The 15648-nt window shown below is 54.4% G+C and overlaps 1 protein-coding gene across 1 annotated transcript in view; it reads left to right on the top strand.

Moving 5' to 3' along the window:
- The first annotated feature begins 5732 nt into the window (after positions 1 to 5732).
- LOC105994491 (serotransferrin-like) overlaps positions 5733 to 15648 on the top strand; it is a 13762-nt gene continuing 3846 nt past the window's right edge. The window contains exons 1-12 of the mRNA XM_013028032.1: positions 5733 to 5807; positions 7587 to 7759; positions 8254 to 8362; positions 8830 to 9006; positions 9308 to 9440; positions 9893 to 9948; positions 10516 to 10694; positions 10981 to 11158; positions 11853 to 12007; positions 12796 to 12886; positions 13915 to 13947; positions 14790 to 14945. Of these exons, the coding sequence (XP_012883486.1) occupies positions 5765 to 5807; positions 7587 to 7759; positions 8254 to 8362; positions 8830 to 9006; positions 9308 to 9440; positions 9893 to 9948; positions 10516 to 10694; positions 10981 to 11158; positions 11853 to 12007; positions 12796 to 12886; positions 13915 to 13947; positions 14790 to 14945 (1483 nt within the window). The 5' untranslated portion in view covers positions 5733 to 5764. The remainder of the gene's footprint in view (positions 5808 to 7586; positions 7760 to 8253; positions 8363 to 8829; positions 9007 to 9307; positions 9441 to 9892; positions 9949 to 10515; positions 10695 to 10980; positions 11159 to 11852; positions 12008 to 12795; positions 12887 to 13914; positions 13948 to 14789; positions 14946 to 15648) is intronic.

The following is a 15648-nucleotide window of genomic DNA, read 5'->3' as shown; positions in this document are numbered from 1 at the left end:
GCCACAGCGCCACTTCCGGCTTTTTTCTTTTTGCTTATGTGGTGCTGAGGAATCGAACCCAGGGTCTCATTCATGCAAGGCAAGTGCTCTACCACTGAGCCACCTTCCCAGCCCTCAATTAATCTTTCTAAACTTTTCCCTTTTCCAAGATCCACCCGTTTTGGGTTTTTTTTTTTTTTGGAAGTGATATGTTAAGTGCCACACCTGGTTGTGAGTCTAACATCACAAAAAAACAACTAAGAAGGAAATGTGTGTGTGTGTGTGTGTGTGTGTGTGTGTGCAGAGAAATTGGATTATTTACTCCAAAGATCTCTCTGCGGGTAATTATTCCAAGCTAATGAGAAGGGTCAGATCATTGTGCCGTAGAAACCCAACGGCCCATGCTGTTTGCGCATCTCAAGTCTGGGCAGGTCAGAGGTCCAGTTTGGACAGCTGAGGAAGCGGGCAGACTTTGAGCTCTTCTTTCCACAGAGGTGGGGACATTAAACAACAGCGCGCCGTGAGGAACGCGGGGAGATCAGTGTTCTATTTGGTTTGGCCCCTGGGAGCTCTGCACTCTGCCCCCTTTAAGCAGGTATCTGTCTCAGGGGGCCCCCATCTGAAGACCTGGGGACCTGGCTTCTCTCCACGGGAGGGTAATGAGCAATGGAATTGTGAGATAAAGCTGGAAGAGAAGCAGAAGCTGGAAGAGAGGCGGGATGGTACTTGGCGGGAAGATCTAGCACAGGATGGTAAAGGGGCGGCTCAAGAGACAGAATCACGCATCCTAGGATGTAGGGTGTCCTGCCCTGGTGGGCAGCCTACTCCGTTATGCTCATTGGCTGGACTCAGTTTATCTATAAAATGATGTGGCCAGCCAGAATGGCTCGCCTCTGTCATCCTCGCTACTCAGGAGGAGGCTGAGAGCTGAGGATCGCAGGTCAAGGCTAGGCTGGGTGGGAAAGGTCTTTGAGATTCTTCATCTCCTAGGAACCACCAGAAAGCCGTAAGCGGAGCTATGGCTCGAGTGGTAGAGCTCCAGCCTTGTGTGGAAAAGCTAAGGGACAGTGCTCAAGCCCCAGTACCAGACAAAATAAAAAATAAAGATGGAAAGTAAACCGACTGCCAGGGGCTCATGCCTGTCGTCCTAGCTACTCAGGAGGCTGAGATCTGAGGAGCACGGTTCAAAGCCAGCCTGGGGCAAGAAGGTCCGTGAGACTCTTGTCTCCAATAAACCAATGGAAATCAGCACGCCAGGCAAGGCCGGCGCCCGGGAGCTGGCTTCTGGCTGGGGACTTTTGTGCCTTTCCTCACACTCACGTGCACGGGGGACTTCGCAGAGTCCACTGGCCTGGGGGGGAGGGTTAGTGGCCTCCCCTGGCTGCCAGCTGATGGATGGGTCAGGGACGGCTGCCTGAACGAGGCTCTGGTGAGCTCAGGAGTTCTTAGCAAGGCCCTGGCTTGTAGAATGAATGGAGACCTCTGGCTTCGGGGCTTCTTTCCTGCTCACTACCACCGAGGAAAGGCCGAGCAGATGACAGGAAAGGAAGGCCACACCTGCCTACCCCAGGAAGGGAGAAAAATGGCCACCGGATACGGTGTGGATAGTGGGAGGCGGAAGAGAGAGTGTGAATGAATGAATGATGGTTGCTGGGGAGGAAAAGGGGGGAGATGGCCGCAGGAGAGAGAGAAACAGAGAAGGTAATATGTGTATATATACACGGAGCTGCATGGAGGCTTGCACACATACGCGCAGACCCTAGAGTTCTAGTCCACGTGTTCTAGGATGTTCTAGCATGTTCTAGTCTCAGTGACTCTCTCGCATTACACGCTCAGGATTATGGTTCTAGATACCTTTCTCCCCTGGTCGGGGTGGGGGGGCAGGGTATGCATGGAGGGGTCAGACTTGTTAGACTGGGAGGTTCTAGAAATAGTCTATAGAGTTGGCACAGGAAAAATACAGGTTAGGCACGAATGTCTTATTCTGGACCTCCTCATGTCATGTGCTTGTGCTAAGTGCCACAGGGGCCTGGTGTGAAAAAGATCCCACCAGCCAAGCCGGCAACTATCTGAGCATCCACGGGGACCGGTAAATAATAGAGAGTCACCCACATAACGGGACAGAAGCCTGTGAGGCTACACAGATATGAACACAGAAGAGATACGTCCGGGGGCTGGGGAGGTGGCTCAGCGGTAGAGCGCTCGCCTTGCATGCATGAAGCCCCCGGTTCGATTCCTCAGTACCACATATACAGAAAAAAGCCGGAAGTGGCACTGTGGCTCACGTGGTAGAGTGCTAGCCTTGAGCAAAAAGAAGCCCAGGGACACAGTGCCCAGGCCCTGAGTTCAAGCCCCACAAATGACAAAAAATAAATTAATTAAATGGGAAAACCAGGGCTGGGGTGTGGCTCGAGTGGTAGAGCACCTGCTTCGATCTGTGACAAGTCAGACTGCATGAGGTAATTCCAGAAAACCCCGGGTGAAGGCTGTGTCCTTGACACAGCCGCTGAACAGAGACAGGGGCGGTGTGTTAAAGTCACACCAGGAACACACAGGTGAGCCAATTTCCAGAGCTCTGGAAATTCCAGAGGGCAAAGGTCTCGTTTCTCCGATAAGCTAGCTAGCTTGTGATAAGCGTGCTGGGACCTTCTTATAGGCTACCCCAGAGCTGCGACCAATGGCATACCTGTATCAGAATCCCTTCGGTTGCTTGCCCTTTCTGGCCCGAGACCAGGATTTGAACTCCGTACCTAATGCGTTTTGCTCACTGGCTAGCCCTCTGCCAACTGAGCAACCCCCAGAATCCACTTGGAGTACCTAATCTTTTTTTTTTTTCTTTTTGAGACCAACAGAGAAATTACTCTACTGACTAGGGGAATAATTGTTAATTTTGATAGGTGTGACAGATAGCATCATTCAGTAAAATTATTTTTTTTCAGTGTTAGGAATGGAGGGTTCTTGCAAGTTAAGCAAGCTGCCTAAATGTTCTTATATTCTGTGTGCGTGTGTGTGTGTGTGTGTGTGTGTGTGTGTGTCCTGGGGCTTGAACTCAGGATTTGGGTATGGTTCCTGAGTTTTGGTTACGGGGCTTGAACTCTGGGTGCTCTACCACTTGAACCACAGTGCCATTTTGGTTTTCTGGTGGGTTACTTGGAGATTAGAGTCTCACAGACTTTCCTGCCCAGGTTGGCTTTGAACAACGATCCTCAGATCTCAGCCTCCTGAGTAGCTAGGATGACAGGCGTGAGCTGCCGGCGCGCCTGGCTATTTATTTCTTGCCAGTCCTGGGGCTTGAACTCAGGGCCTTTGTATTGTCCCTGAGCTTCTTGTGCTCCAGGCTAGCGCTCTACCACTTGAACCGCAGCACCGCTTCTGGCTTTTGCTGTGTTATGTGGTATCTACTGAGGAATCGAACCCAGGGCTCTGTCCCAGCCCCTTGGGCTGGAGGGTGTGACGGAACCTGTCCCAGGTGCACCTGCTGGGTCTGGGGCATGTGGTCATGTGACATATCAAAATGGCTGCCCATTTCCCCTCTATCCTCTCCCCCTCCTCCCTCCCTGCGTGCCTCCCCCCACCCCGCCAGCTTCCAGCCCCCAGGCCCGCAGAGGAACTGGCCCTCAGGCCAGAGTATCAGGCTGCTCTCTTCAGATCACAGACCCAGGCTTTCATAGAAGGTTCTGATGTTGGACAGTGGGCGCTGCGGGGGGGGTGAAATGGTAGAGATGGGGCGGGAGGGGACACGCAGACAGACAGGCTCTTTGTTTGCTCTGCTCCTATGTAAATTGGGTCACATTTGGAAATCGCAAATATTGGTTCAGAGGCTCTCTGCCTTCCTGCCCCCCGCTTCTCTCCGCTGCACGTACACACGGGCTCTGCTGTGGTTAAGGGGTGGCGCCAACTCTGGGCTGGATCAGGAGGATTCCATTCCGTGTCTGTGCTAGGAAGATCTGGAGGATGTTTGGGGTGGTCTGGGACTGGAAGCCCCCCGCTCCCAAGTCTTCCCCTCAAGCAGAGGGACATGTGTGCTGGTCTAGCATGCATGAAGCCCTGGGTTCCATTCCTCAGCACTACATACACAGAAAAATCTGCAAGTGATGCTGTGGCTCAAGTGGTAGAGTGTTAGCCTTGAGCACAGAGAGGCTCAAGGACAGTACCCAGGCCCTGAGTTCAAGCTCCAGCTTTTTTTTTTGGCTCTAGCCAAAAAAAAAAAAACAAAAGAAAGAAAAAAGGAAGGAAGGAAGGAAGGAAGGAAAAAGGAAGGAAGGAAGGACCTTTGATTTAAAGAAAGCTATAATCCCAAAGATCACAGATAAAAAAAGAGCTGTCATTTTCCTTCTTTTGTCTGTCATGGGGCTTGAACGCTGGGCCTGGGCGCTGTCCCTCAGCTCTTCAGCTCAAAGCCAGCGCTCTACCGCTTGAGCCACAGCACCACTTCTGATTTTCTGGTGGGTTATTGGAGATCAGAGCCTCACAGATTTTCCTGTTCGGGCTGGCTTTGAACCATAATCCTCAGATCTCAGTCTCCTGAGTAGCTAGGATGACAGGCGTGAGCCATCGGCGCCCGGCAGAGCTGTCATTTTCCTATAGCGTCTCTGGCTACGAAACTGACTTCCTCTCGTCAGGCTGTTGGTCAAGATCATCAGATTGTGGTTCACAACCAGGTGGCATAGGGCAGAAGCCTCTGCCGTGTGTGTGTGTGTGTGTGTGTGTGTGTGTTCTTCTGGCTGAGCACAACTGGGCCAGCTCCAGGTTTTGTGGTCTGGCCCTACGTCCTGTCCTAGACTGACCAGCCCTTCTGCCAACCAGACCGGAAGTGCCATCCACGAAGGCAGGGCCGGACACCCATGCCTGTCCCTGACTCAGTGTACCCATGGTGTTCCTGGCAGAAGGGAGCAGGTCTGCCTGTGTCCATACCTGAGACGTTTCTTAGACATAGAATTAAACCACCTAAGGCAGCCCCTGCCCCCGTGCAAATGTCCTGGGGCCATCACAGATACAGAACCCCATGATGCCAACCCCTTACCTCTACAATCCCCCTTCCACACACACACAGAGACCTGGGCACCCCATATAACCAGGCACACCTCCAAAGCTAGCCTGTCCCTGCAGAAAGGCATCGGGCGGAATTCTAGGCCGTCACCATGGGCGCTCCGCACTGAGCTGTCTAGAATTCGAGGGCCTGCCCTTCTGGCTTCCTGGCAGAGCTAGCGGGGTGAGGGGCGGGGGGGGCGGGGAGGAGGGGAACCGTCCCTAGCCTGGCTGTGAAGAGATTGGGGGGGGGTTAGGCCATCAGTGGCCTTTTACCAGAGATGGGTGTGTGTCCTAGGATCCCTGTTGAAGCCTCTGCTTAAAGAAATTAAAATAAAAGGCAAGCTCTAATGTGTGTGCCGGCCCTTTGTCCTGGGAGAAGACAGGTCACTTCGTGGCTATTTCCCACAGCCACTGCTGTAATTCCTGGCACGCAAGGCGCCGCCAGCACAAAGACTGGATTTTTCCTTCTGTTCCCTTCCCGGGGAGTGGGGTGGGGGGAGAAGTGTTTGTGTGCCGGATTCCACCCCCGGAGCTCAGGAAATGAGCTGGAAACCGATCGTTGGGGTGAAGGAGGCAGGGGGTGGGGAGGGATGGACAAAAGGGGTGATTGGGTAATCGGGCTGCACAAACATGAGAGGTCAAAGGTTGCTCCCCCCCTGGCCGGCCTGGGCCGGGGATAAAGGGGTGCGGGCCGCACAGGCACGGCGCAGAAGCCCGTGGGTCTGTGCTTACGGCTCCTTGCCAGGCTGGGAGGATGAGGCTCGCGGTGGGCGCCCTGCTGGCCAGTGCTATCCTAGGTGAGTGGTTGTGGGCCCGGGGATGGATAGCACCCACCCTTCCAGCTCTCTCCTCCTCTCCTGCCTGCCCCCCCCCACCGTCTGTGGGCTTTGCTGGTCTCCAATGTGCCCCTGCTCCAGCCTCTGTGATGCTCTTCATGGCTGTGAGCTACACTAAAGAGCGAGTTCTAAACTGGCCGGTGGCGTGCATCTGCCTGTCCCAGCTGTTCTGGGAAGCGTGAAATAGGAGGATGAAGGTCCTGTTGGCAGCTGGGCGCCAGTGGCTCATAGCTGTACTCATACCTAGCAACTCGGGACAGGCTGAGATCTGAGGATCGCGGTTCAAAGCCAGCCCGGGCAAGGAAAGTCCATGAGACTCTGATCTCCAATGAACCCCTCAGAAAGCCGGAAGTGGCGCTGTGGCTCAAGTGGTAGAGCGCTGGCCTTGAGCTGAAGAGCCAAGGGACAGCACCCAGGCCCTGAGTTCAAGCCCCACGACCGACCAAAACAAAAATAAATCAAATTGGGCCAGGCTTTAAAACAAAAAACTCAAATAACCACTATCAAAAGGGGCTGGAGGCATGGTTCAAGCGGTAGAACACCTGCCCAGCAAGGGTGGAACCCTGAATTTCAACCCCTTTTGCTACCAAAAATAGAAACAAAATGCAACAAAAAAAAGGTAAAGCGAGAACACAGGTAACCCCAAGTTTATCCCCACGTGCTCTTCCTGCCTCAGGATCTGAACCTGCTCCTCGCCTGACCCCCACCATCCCAACTTCCGGGGTGCCCTGGGAGCTGGACTGCTGCTTTGCTCACAGATGCAGGGCCCAGGCAGGCGGGCGGGCGGGCGGGGCTGAGGATGGGAGGGGCGGGGCTCTTGGCCCTCGGTGGCCTTGTTTCCATTGACTGAGGTGGAATGGAGAGGGGAGGGGCACGGGGTTATCAGTTCTCAACTGTCTCTCTCTCTCTCCATCTCAGAGAAGGGCTGACTTTACCCATGGAGCTTTGGGCCTGCCTGGGTGGCCCGTCCCAGGTTGGGCACGTGAATGCCACCTGGGCAGCCGGAGGCCGGGAGGAAGATGGTGGCACCCAAGCTTGGGTCATAGGAGCTGCTGCAGTTCAGTGGCTATGCGCGTGGCCTCTCTGAAGGACTGTCAGGGCCGCGGCAAGAGCTGGGTGCAAACAGAGGGAAGAATGGGTGGACGGCTGGAGCTTCTAGGTTATTTGTCTCCAAAGGGGGATGAATAATGGCTGGCGAGTGTCGCAGGCAAATTCTTGAGCCTCCCTAAGGAACTGCCATCTTGATTTTTGTGCCCTCGCTGGCGGATCGTGAGCCTAAGAGAGCGGTATGTGTGTGCCCGGCTTGGACGTGAACAAGCAGGGTCACCTTGGTTGGAAAGACTTTGTGCTCTCTCCCGCTCTCTCTCTTTTGTCAGTCGTGGGGCTTGAACTCTGGGCCTGGGCGCTGTCCCTCGGCTCGTCAGCTCAAAGCTAGCAGCTCTACCGCTTGAGCCACAGCGCCACTTCCAGTTTTCTAGTGGTTCGCTGGAGGTAAGAGTCTCACGGACTTTCCTGCCTGGGCTGGCTTTGAACCGCGATCCTCAGGTCTCAGCCGCCTGAGTAGCTAGGATGACAGGCGTGGGCCACTGGTGCCCGGCTTGCCCACATCTCTCTGGGCACAACAGGATCGTTAGGAAGGAGAGGGGAAAGATCTGAGCCACGCAAGGACAGGAGGGTGGCACTGTCTCTGCCTGGGCGCGGGAAGTGGAGCCCTGAGGCCTTGTGCCTGCTTTCTCCTAGGGCTGGGCCTCGCCACCCCGGAGAAGACGGTCCGGTGGTGCGCTGTGTCCGACCATGAGGGCAGCAAGTGTGCCGCGTTCCGTGACATCATGAAAACCGTCCTCCCGGCGGACGGCCCCCAGCTCGCCTGCGTGAAGAAAGCCTCCAGCCATGACTGCATCAAGGCCATCTCGGTAAGCCGACTGCGACTAAAAAAAAAAAAAAAAAGACAGCGGGTGGGAGCTCGGCCACCGGTGGGGGCTCACGCCTGTCATCCCAGCTACTCAGGAGGCTGGGAGGTGAGGATCGTGGTTCAAAGCCCAGCCTGGGGAAGGAAAGGCCAAGGGACTTTTCCAATGAACCCACCAAAGAGCTGGTGTGGCTCAAGAGGTAGGACACCAGACTTGGGTGAAAAAAAAGCTAAGAGAAAGCTTGCCCTGGACCTGAGTTCAAGCTCGGGTCACTATCTGTGGGATGAGGAGAGCCTAACAGGTCAAGTTCTTGGTGATCATCAAGAGCCAATCCACACAGAAGCTTCACCAGGAGAGAATAGATTCCATCGATTTCTCTGTACCGGGACAAAAGGGTGGCCTTCTTCCGTCCCCACCAAGTCAGTCCCAACTCATCTGCCGGAGCTGAGCCTTCCCTGAGAGCCAGGCTCCCTCGACGTTCTGCCTTGTTCTTCTAGGGGAAGGAAGCGGATGCCGCCACGGTAGATGGTGGTTTGGTCTACGAAGCGGGCCTGGCTCCCAACAACCTGAAGCCTGTTGTGGTGGAGTTCTACGGATCAGCAGAGAGTGAGTTCTGCGTGGGTGTGATTAGGAGGAATGGGGCGGGGAGAGGGGGGGCAGGAAAGGCCCTGCTGGACATCTGATTAGCACAAATCAAGGCCTCTCTGGGCTACGGGCTGGTTAAGGGGCCGGTGTATCTGGTATGGTTCACGGATATGTCCGGGATCCCTGGAGATACTTGGGAACCCCAGGAGGGAGGGAGGGAGACAGACACAGAGAGAGACAGACAGACAGAGCGTCAACCTACTCCGATCGTCCCTGGGGAGAGGGACAGGAGACAGGAAGTAGTATCACAGGGAATACGAATCTACCACCTCGTTTCCTGCAGGCCTTGGGTTGGCAGCCATCGGGTACACATGCCCCAGGGGCCAGGGTTGCCAAAGCACCGGCGATCACTGGTGCCTCCAGCTGGCCGTGCCCATGATGTTTCCACGGGCTTCCGGTTCCACTCATTCCCCCCTTCCCCGTGGCAGAGCCTCAAACTGACTACTACGCGGTGGCCGTGGTGAAGAAAGGCACTGACTTCCAGATGAACCAGCTCCAGGGCAAGAAGTCCTGCCACACGGGGCTGGGCAGGTCTGCCGGGTGGAACATTCCCATCGGCTGGCTCTACTGTGATTTACCCGAGCCCCGGAAGCCCCTGGAGAAAGGTGAGCTGGGCAGCGCTACTCTCCTCTGGCTGCCATCTGCTGGCCATGAGCATGTACTGCAACCTCTCCAAGAGGTTCTCCCTGCCGAAATGGTGGTCGGGTCTCCCAGTGGCGGTCCCAGACTCATGAGGGTCACCAGCCAGCCAGAGGCAAGCATCCACTGGTGGGAAACGCAGGCCGGTGGAGGGACCAGGGTTGGAACGTTTTGGGGGGAGGGGGTTGGCTGGGAGATGGCACTCGGCTGTCACTGGATCAAGCCCCTACTTCACGCTTTCTTTGTCCATTTCTTTGCCTTGAGCAGCAGTGGCCAATTTCTTCTCGGGTAGCTGTGTCCCCTGCGCAGACGCGGCTGCCTTCCCCAAACTGTGTCAGCTCTGCCCAGGGTGTGGCTGCTCTTCCCAGAACCCATACTTTGGCTACGTCGGTGCCTTCAAGTGAGTACAAGACTCCCCGCCACGTGGGGCTGGGAAGGTGGCTCAGTGGTAGAATTGCTTGCCTTGCAGGCATGAGGCCCTGGGTTTGATTCCTTAGCGCCACATAAGCAGAAAAGGCTGGGGCCCAAGTGGTAGAGCGCTAGCCTTGAGCTGAAGAGCTGAGGGACAGCGCCCAGGCTCTGAGTTCAAGTAACAGTGCACTGGTACGTGCATGCACAAACACATACACACAACACACACACACACACACACCAAAAAAGAACTTGTAATGCACTGAAGCATCTTCAGTGTCTTCTTGTTGCCTGTGTGTGAGCTCATCTCCCCTCCACTCAGTGGTCCCCTACAAGTTAGCCCCCCATGAGGCTGTACCTCCAGACTCTGGGTAGAATGATCTATGGGCCTCCAGACGCAGGAGGCGGAGGCCTCCTCATGTGCTCCTCCCGCCCGCGCAGGTGTCTGAGGGACGGTGGTGGAGATGTGGCCTTTATCAAGCACGCCACCATATTTGGTAAGTCCCCGGGGAAGGTTCTGGTGGGTGGGTGTGCTCTACATCGTGAGCATTGTTTTGTTTGGGTTTTCCTGCCCGGTGGTCAGACAAGAGCGGGGCACCGTTTCTTCTTGGCCGTCGCTTAGGTTTTTCTGTCTGTCTGGGGGTGGGTGGGTCCTTTAGGGGTTCCGATATGGATTCCCGGGCCTCTTCCATCCTTCTGCCTTTCCTCACTGTGCTAGGCTGGGGGGGGGAGGGCAGAGTGTGAGTGAGTCATGGGGCGGCGGGGGGGGGTGATGCATGGGGGGAGTCCTCATGCGTTCATCTGACTGCAGACAAATGTTCTGCAAAAGACCTTTTCTAGAAATATCTGGAAGGAACTAGATTTTTCCCCCCTCCCCAGAAAGAGAATGACTGCAGGCAGAGACTTTTTCTAGAAAGTTCCCTGGCCCTCTGGGAACACCACCAGGCCTTGTGTCACCCTCCAGATGGCCAGATGGGGGGGAGGAAGGGGAAGGGAGCTGGTGTGCACGCGCGTGGGGGGCTCTGCCTGGGGCCAGCCGGCCTGTGCTCTGCCTCCCCCCCCAGAGGTCCTGCCCGAGAAGGCCGACAGGGACCAGTATGAGCTGCTGTGTCCGGACAACACCCGGAGGCCGGTGGACGAGTACGAGCAGTGCCACCTGGCCCGGGTGCCTTCCCACGCCGTGGTGGCCCGGAGCGTGGACAGCAAGGAGGACCTGATCTGGGAGATCCTCAACAAGGCCCAGGTATTCCCGCCACCGCTTTCTGGGTGCCCCGAGATGGGCCCGTCTCCCCACAAGAGCACCCCACCACCCAGGACCCTTTGGCTTCGGGCTCAGTGATGTCTCCTCGTGGCGTTATTCTATTCTCTTCCATTGAACCCCCTCCACCTCACCCGAAAAAGCATCTCGGGGGCTCTCTGTGGGGAAGGGGATGTCCATCTTGCTTTCTAGAGCTTTCCTCCTCTCCCTGGGCCCTGCCTCCTGGTGCTCACGGTTCCCCCCCACCCCACCCCTGCTTTGCTCTGGGCAGGAACATTTCAGCAAAGGCAAATCAAAGGACTTCGACCTCTTCAGTTCTCCCCACGGGAAGAACCTCATGTTCAAGGACTCTGCTGTGGGCTTCTTACGGGTTCCCCCGGGGATGGACTACAAGCTGTACCTGGGTCATCAATACATCACCACCCTTCGGAACCAACGGGAAGGCATATGTAAGTCCTGGGGGGGAGAGGGGCAGGGAATAGAAGCTCACCTGAGCAGCAGCCTAGGAACAGGTGACACCCCTGCTTGTTTTATGCCCTGCCCTGCCTGCTAGCCCCAGAAGCAGCCTCCATGCTACGTGGAATTAGCCCCACTCGATTGGCCCGCACGTCACCAAAGACTTGTATTTACTGTGCTGGGAATCGAACCCAGGCCTCGTACAATGCCATCCCCAGGCAGAAACCAGAAGTGGCACTATGGAGCAAAAGCAGCTTGGGGACAGCACCCACACAGGCCCTGAGCTCAAGACCCACAAATGACTAAAAAAAACCCAAAAAACCAAAAAAGAATTAGGAGTTTGCTTTCTAAGGTGATGAATTCCTTGAACAAGACTGCTTTATGTCTCGCTGGAAAATCCTGGCATTTACACGAAGGTTCTTTTTTTTTTTTGGTTGGTCGTGGGGCTTGAACTCTGGGCCTGGGTGCTGTCCCTCAGCTCTTCAGCTCAAGGCGAGCGCTCTACCACTTGAGCCACAGCGCCACCTCCGGTTTGCTGGTGGTTCGTTGGACATCAGAATCTCATGGACTTTCCTGGCCCCGGGCTGGCTTTGAACTGTGATCCTCAGATCTCAGCCTCCTGAGTAGCTAGGATGACAAGGCGTGAGCCACTGGCTCCCGGCGAAGGTTCTTTCTCTCGTGTCCCAGGCCCGGCTGAGGCTCAGGAGGAGTGCAAGAGCGTGAAGTGGTGTGCCCTCAGCCACCACGAGAGGCTCAAGTGTGACCAGTGGAGCGTCAACAGCGGAGGGGTGATAGAATGCGAGTCGGCAGAGACCCCCGAGGACTGTATCGCCAAGATTGTGGTACGTCACCCCTGCCCTCCCTCCCTGACCCCCGTGCTTTGGGTAGTACCATCCGGGACCTCACGATGTGCAGGATAACACATCAAAGACTCGGATTCCTCATCCAACAGCAATCGGAGCTACATCCTAGGCGGGGTGGAGACTGGGGGTGTGGAATGTCGTGAGGAGCATGGGTGGGGCCTGAACTCTGGGCCTGGGCGCTGTCCTTGAGCTCTTCAGCTCAGCGCGAGCGCTCTACCACTTGAACCACAGCTTTTGTTTCTTTTTGGAAGGGGGTAGTTAACTGGAGCTAAGAGTCTCACAGACTTGGGGTACCAGGGCTGGCTTTGAACCGTGATCCTCCGATCTCAGCCTCCTGAGTAGCTAGGATGACGGGCGTGAGCCATCAGCGCCCGGCTGGAAGCATTTTTAAAAGAGTTACACCTTCCGACGCTAACATCAGCATTTGAGTCTTTCGTGTCGGAAAGGGCTGCCAGATGTTGCGTCCGAACCCTAAGATCAACATCAGAAGAGTGGCTAATGTGAACCACCGCTGGGTCACTATGGACAGGGACTCAACGGAACCTGCGGTGACTAGAGCGGTTCCTGAAGATGGGGGTTACAGTTCTGGTAGAAGTGGGAACCCCCTTCATGTACTGTGAAATAGGACCCAGAGAAATGGGAGAGATGGAAGGAAACAGTTGCTCTAGGGCAGGTCTCTCTCTCTCTCTCTCTCTCTCTCTCTCTCTCTCTCTCTCACACACACACACACACACACACCAGAAGTGTAATTTGCCGGGTCTTTGCAGAATGGAGAGGCGGACGCCATGAGCACGGACGGAGGATACGTGTACATTGCAGGCCAGTGCGGTCTGGTGCCTGTCCTGGCCGAGAACTACAGTGAGTGGAGAGGGGACGCCACTTGGGTTGGGGGCACTTTACGAATCACCGTGGATTTCCCAAGACCCTCTTTATGTTTTCCACCGGAGAGAAGAGATGGAAAGAAAAACAACAAGATCACAAGCTGATTCATGCCAGGGTGCCTGGTTTGAGTGTCTCCTAACCACTCACGGTGTAGGTTTCCTCAGCTGAAATCACCACAGCTAAAAGGTTGGCCGATGTCCTGCTGGGGGAATGGAAGTATTACGACCAGGACATCCCTGCTAACATGACAACAGTGATCCGGCTGCCAGGGACCCGGGGCGGGCAGGTCTTCTGATTTCCAGAATCCAAAGCTTTTTCTCTTGCCTCATTGGGGGGATAAACTGGGATACTGAACCAGCACCCCTAGCAGGCTCAGGACAGACAGGGCAGGAAACTTAGGATCTACATGTTGTGCCTCAGTTGTCCAGGGCAGCAAATGAAATGAACTTGTGTGGTCCAGACAGTGTGGATTTGTCACGAATTCTGAACTCTGGGCCTGGGCGCTGTCCCTCAGCTCTTCAGCTCAGGGCGAGCGCTCTACCACTTGAGCCACAGCGCCACTTCAGCTTCTTTTCTGCTTCTGTGGTGCTGAGGAACCGAACCCAGGGCCTCGTGCATGCAAGGCAAGCACTCTACCACTGAGCCACCTTCCCAGCTTCTTAACTTACTGTTGGTTCTGAGGCTTGAACTCAGGGTCTGGGCTCTGTCTCTGAGTTTTTGGGCTTAAGGTTTTAGCTCTCTACCACTTAAGCCACAACTCTGCTTTGCGTGTGTTTGTATGTGTCTGGGGATGGTGGTTCATTGGAGAGAAGAGTCTCATAGACTTTCCTGCCCGGGCTGGCTTTGAACCGGAATCCTCAGATCTCAGTTTTCTGAGCAGCTAGGGTTACACAGCTAACATGCATGGTTGTATGAGTCCTATTCTTGGTTGCTGCGTGAGAAAGGTGTGGTTTCCCCATCTCTACGTGAGCATTTACCATTTTCTTACTTTTCTTTTCCTCTAGAAAACCCAAATTGTGAAAGTCCACCAGAGGAAGGTGAGTAGAAATTGGAAACTTCAGGCATTAAAAGGTATAATCCCATTTTGGGGGGAGGTTGGGAGTGGGGAGAAGGGGGGAGAACAGTAAGTTGAAAAATCAAATTATCAGTAGGCAAGGCAATGGGATAGATCAAGTAAGTCTTGGAATGCAAATGCATGTTGAAAGGGAGTCACCAGGCTTCGGCAATGGGTGGAAAACTGGATTTCTCATTTAGTTTTATAAGGTAGGACTACCTCCCAGCCTTCCTTAGTCCTCTCTCTCTCTCTCTAGGAGACAAGATCTTTAGTGTATCTAGAAAGAGCCATTCTTAGTTGATTCCTTCGTTAGAAATAAAATCTTGGGTTGTTCTATTTTTCATCATGCAAGACCAGGATGTGTTTGCTGCTGAAAATTTTCTGATGGTTTGATTTTTACATTTTCCACTTGCTCCATATTTATTTTGGCATAAAACTATGCTCTCCTTATCAGAAAAGAAAAACCCAACAAATCCGATTATTCCTGATTATTTGGTCTCTTGATACCCTACCCCCAAACATATTACTTGATAAAATGTTAGTGTTATACTAGCTGTTCTAGTGGACTTTTTTTTTTTTATCGGTCCATTGGGCCTAGGCGCTGTCCCTCATCTCTTCAGCTCAAGGTAGTGCTGTACCCCTTGAGCCACAGTGCCACCTCTGGCTTTTTCTGTGTATGTGGTGCTGAGGAATCGAACCCAGGGCCTCATGCATGCGAGGCAAGCACTCTACCACGGAGCCACCTTCCCAGCCCCTTCTAGTAGACACAGTGAAGGCTTAAGAGGTAGTGACACACCTCTTTGGTGGTGGCGGTCTGTCTCGTAGGATATTTGAGCGTGGCTGTGGTGAAGAAGTCTGATCCCAGCATCACCTGGGACAATTTACAAGGCAAGAAGTCTTGCCACACGGGCGTCAACAGGAATGCTGGCTGGAATATCCCCATGGGCCTGATCTATACCAAGATCAACCACTGCAGATTCGGTGAGTGAGTCTGGGGCGGGGGGGGGGGACGGGGGTGTTACTGGAAAGGAAGAGAAGGACACATGGGGAGGGAGTGTGGTACCAGACGGCTGTGAGTTCTATTTGGAGAGATGGGTCAAAGGTGCATCTCCCAGAAATCTCAAGGGCTGGGAGGGCTGTAGAGCTAGGAGCCGGGTTGGGATAATGTATTTCAGTTGCATATGATGGCTTCCGTGAATACATAATTATTAAAAAGCCGGGCGCCGGTGGCTCACGCCTGTCATCCTAGCTACTCAGGAAGCTGAGATCTGAGGATCACAGTTCAAAGCCAGCCCGGGCAAGGAAAAGTCCATGAGACTCTTCTCTCCAATAAACCACCGGAAGTGGCGCTGTGGCTCAAGTGGTAGAGCGCTCGCCTTGAGCTGAAGAGCTAAGGGACAGCGCCCAGGCCCGGAGTTCAAGCCCCATAACTGAAAAACAAAAACAAAAAAAGAACCTTCCAAGATGGCTCACTGGTTATTTTAGCCAACTTGCCATGGGTCAGAATTTAAGCTATTCCACGACTAATTTATCTGAGAGGAAGGTAATCTTTTCCATGTGGACACGTTCCAAATGAAACATGATCTTGTTTTGCTTCTAGGGGCCAAGGGAAATGAATATTGGTTAGACAACCGATGACTCGTGGGGCAGGGGTTCTACAGGCTGTGTGGTAGGGTGCTAGCCT

This window comes from Dipodomys ordii, unplaced genomic scaffold (assembly GCF_000151885.1).
Source record: "Dipodomys ordii isolate 6190 unplaced genomic scaffold, Dord_2.0 Scaffold107, whole genome shotgun sequence".
Lineage (NCBI taxonomy): Eukaryota > Metazoa > Chordata > Mammalia > Rodentia > Heteromyidae > Dipodomys > Dipodomys ordii.
This window is presented reverse-complemented; position numbering and strand designations above follow the sequence as displayed.